We start from the raw sequence: 4,257 nt of genomic DNA on the forward strand, positions 1-4,257 counted from the left end.
TGAATGGTAGAACAAAAAGATTAAATTTCAACAAAATACATGCGTTTTCAAGTAAAAAAAATTTTGAAGTAAAAATAAATAAATTTTAACTAAAAAACGACTGATCAACAAAATAATTACTCTTTCAACCGCAGAAGTTCAATTTTCACTTTGAAAAATTGATTTTCAACAATAAAAAAAAAAACAGATTTTCAAGAAATTTATTAAATTTTCATCCAAATAGATAACTTTTCAATTAAAATGATCAACCTTCAACCAAAAAATAATTTTTAAACTTTTAATCGAGTAGTTGAATTTTTAATGAAAAAAAATAAAAGTGCAACAAAAATTTTAAATATTCAACCAAGAAGATAAATTTTTAAATAAAATGATAATTCTTCAAGTAGAATAGTTTAATTTTCAACCAAAAACTGAATTTTATATCAAGAAGATTAAATTTCAACAAAATACATGCGTTTTCAAGTAAAAAAAATTTTGAAGTAAAAATAAATAAATTTTAACTAAAAAAACGACTGATCAACAAAATAATTACTCTTTCAACCGTAGCAGTTCAATTTTCACTTTGAAAAATTGATTTTCAACAATAAAAAAAACGGATTTTCAAGAAATTTATTAAATTTTCATCCAAATAGATAACTTTTCAATTAAAATGATTAATCTTCAACCAAAAAATAATTTTTAAACTTTTAATCGAGTAATTTAATTTTTAATGAAAAAAAATAAAAGTGCAACAAAAATTTTGAATTTTCAAGCAAAAAGAAAAATTTTCAACCCAGAAGATTAATTTTCTACCAAGAACTGCTAATTTTCAACCGAATAGTTGAATATTTAACTAAAATATAAAGCTACCATTAAAAATAACAGAATTTATTTTTAATAATTTTGAATTAAAAAAAAAATAAAAATAAATGCTCTAAACAAGAAAGCAAAAAATATAAAGTTACTGTTACAAATGAATTTTTTCAATTCAGGCACGTTCTCGTAAAAAATCCCGGACTTCAAAAAAAATTCTGTCACTTTTATTTAATATCTTGATTTTTTTCATACGCCTTTCTCCTCATTCATTTTTGCCAAAGGACGAAATGAATAATCCACAAAATATTGATAACAACAATTTTATTTCACCTTATAGCCTTTATAGTCTCTCGAAATTTGCGATATATTAACATTCAGATAGTTATTTTCAAACCCAATTAAACAGATGACTAAAAACTATCAAGTCTCTGGATTATTTTTTCTTTTAATTTATCACATATTATTTTGTGCGCAGAGTTAGCCGCCCTATAAATCATTTAATAAACTCTCACGATATGGATACAAATATAAATATCTTCGAGCATTAATTTACATGCAAACTTTAAAAAACATACTGCTCAAAATACGATTTAATCTGAGTATCTTAAACAGGATTTCTGAGTTCAGAAAACATTTCCATCTTAATTAACTCTTACATTTTCAAGCAAAAGCTACTTTTTATCTATTTCATAAAATAGCAATTTAATTTTTCTAGATGTATTTTTTTAATTCCAAGTTTCGGATAAAAATGATTATTTATTGTCAATCAAAATTAATTCGATGTATGTGATTTGTTGAAAAATAACGTGTCTGAAATTTTCACGCCAGCTGTAATTCAGCCGACTGTACCAATTAAAGCTTTCTACGTATTTGACCAAAGTTTGAAACTCGCCAAATGAAAAAAAAAAATGTCAGTGGAGAAGGCCTTGTTATTATAAATTTCATATTGTATAATACGAAAAAAAATTAATAACAAACCTTTCAAATTAAGGTAGAATTAGTACTTAGTACCAATATTTTTAATAATCTCCGCTGAATCAGGCATTGAACGAAATCTCAAAAGCGTCTCGACAGCAGAGAATAATTTTTTAAATAAAAATTGAAGAAATTTTCAACGATTGTTCTATCTTTTCTATGAGAGAGCTTCAAAAAAATCTGCAATAAATTGTCGGGAGGTAGACGCAGTGGACGTTCATTTCTTATTTAATTTTTGATATTCGGAAAAGATTTATATATCACGGGGCTCATGGGGATCGGGAAGCTTTTGCCAGTTTGGTTCCACACCCCAAATTTCACGAGCGTACTCTGCAATTGTGCGGTCTGAGGAAAACTTTCCTGCGGAAGCTATGTTGTAGATTGCCATCTCGATCCATTTTGTCTCGTCCTAAAATGCAAAAGATTTTGTAAAGCATTTTTAACTTTCCAAGATTTACTAAATTCAATTTAAAACACATCAAATTCGTAAGATTTCTAGTGAAAATATTGCATCTTCAACTAGATAGATAAATAGTCATAAAAAATAATTAAACTTTCAACAAAAAATAGAATATTTAAATTTTCATTCGAAATAATCATTTCCCATAAAGAATAAAAACGAATTTTCAACCAAACTACTTAAATTTTCAATTTAAAGAGGTAAATTGATAACTAAACTGAAAGAATATTCAACTGGATTAGTTATATTTTAAGCTAAAAAAATTATTTTGAACTTTTAACCCTTAAAGGGCACACTTCCGTAAAATTACATAAAAAGCATACTGGGTGTTAAACACCCAAGGGTATTCAAACGTGTGCTGTGCCGACGGTATTAGGTTTCATAACAGTTTTTGAAATTTAAAGTAGTTAAAAAAAAATCCTTTTTGGGAAAAAAATTTAAAAATGACTTCTTTCACCCTAAAATTCATAACTGTTTAAGTTTTTGATATTTTTACAGTGTCTTACAGTGTTCGTTCCAAAGAAGGTATTTATTTTAAAAATAAAAGCTTCAATTCAATGAAAAAGGAAACACCGTACTTTGCGTGATTAAACAATTTTATTGATCTTAAACTGCGTATAAAAATTATAAAAATAAAAATTATGTGAAAATGTCATAGAAAAATAAGTTTTCATGTCATTTTTGAATCTGGCACCATATGTTCCATTTTCTTGAATTTGGTACGTTTTGTTAAAACGCAAATAAGTTGCTGGGTGTTTTACACCCAGTATGCCCTTGAAGTGAGTTAAAAAGCCAATTTTCGACAAAATAGACAAATTTATAACTGAAATAGTTTACTTTTTAGTTAAAAAAATTATTTTTCAGGAAATAGAATGGAAATTTTTAGCAAGATTGTTAATTCTTTAACCAAAGAGATGAATTTTCAATTGAACGGATGAACCCTCAACTAAAAAATGATTTTTAACAAACGAGTTTAACTTTCAACCAGATTGAGGAATTTTTAATCAAAATATAAAGCTACTTTTATAAATAAAAAACACTGTTATATAATTTTATATTACAATTTCAAACAAACTTAAGCACATTCTCGGAAAAAATCCCTGAATTAAAAAAAAAACTGATATCTCCAGTTTTTTATAGGTATATTAAAAAAAAATGTCCAAATAATTAAGAAGACATTTATCTAATTTTATCTATCCAATTTTAAATATTAAAAAATTGATTTTCAAGAAATCTGTTAAATTTTCATCCAAAAAGATAACTTTTAAATTAAAATGATGAACCTTCAACAAAAAATTAGTTTTTAAACTTTCAATCGATTTTCATGAATTTACAGTTAAATTTTCAACTAAAAAAAGATGAATTTTCCCACAAAAATTAAATAATTTAATTTGCAGTTGAAAAAAAAATTATTTTCAATTTTACTTTAATAAATTAAATCCCCGGATTAAATATTTTTGTGTTTGAACAAATTTTGACTAAAAAGGAAGAACTTATGGTAATGTCAATGTATTCAGATTTTAAAATATTTTTGTTTTTCTTATAAAATAAATCACCCTAATATATATTTATAAAAAATATTGTTTTTACCAGATAAACTTGACTGACGCGATCCTGCATCTTAACGTAACTCTCGAAATCAGCGAGAAGGTAGAATCTGTCCCACTTGAGAAGAACATCAGCTATGTCTTTGAATTCTTCGGGATTGCTGGGACTGAAAAATCCACCCTGGATTTGATCGATTGCCTGTTTCGCCTCCGGCAATTTGTTGTAATAATCATATGCATTGTAGCCTCTCTTCGTCAGTTCCTCAACCTCGCTCACAGTCATACCAAAAATGAAAATGTTCTCGTTACCCATTTCCTCGGCCATTTCTACATTCGCGCCGTCGAGGGTGCCGATCGTTAGCGCTCCATTCAACTGGAATAAATTATTATTATTATTATTACACCATTAAGCCATTTCCCTTTCGGGGTAGGCGTGACTCACTCGGCAGGGGAAAGGAGTAGTGTGTGGATGGGATAGAG

At 26.9% G+C, this 4,257-nt stretch overlaps 1 protein-coding gene across 1 annotated transcript in view; it reads right to left on the reverse strand.

Annotated features, from left to right (window-relative positions):
• Positions 1-1,101: 1,101 nt before the first annotated feature.
• LOC117179157 (glycogen phosphorylase) overlaps positions 1,102-4,257 on the reverse strand; it is a 46,484-nt gene continuing 43,328 nt past the window's right edge. The window contains exons 9-10 of the mRNA XM_033370856.1: positions 3,821-4,150; positions 1,102-2,179 (exon numbers count right to left, since the gene is read on the reverse strand). Of these exons, the coding sequence (XP_033226747.1) occupies positions 2,024-2,179; positions 3,821-4,150 (486 nt within the window). The 3' untranslated portion in view covers positions 1,102-2,023. The remainder of the gene's footprint in view (positions 2,180-3,820; positions 4,151-4,257) is intronic.

The sequence above is a fragment of the Belonocnema kinseyi genome, chromosome 8 (assembly GCF_010883055.1).
Source record: "Belonocnema kinseyi isolate 2016_QV_RU_SX_M_011 chromosome 8, B_treatae_v1, whole genome shotgun sequence".
Lineage (NCBI taxonomy): Eukaryota > Metazoa > Arthropoda > Insecta > Hymenoptera > Cynipidae > Belonocnema > Belonocnema kinseyi.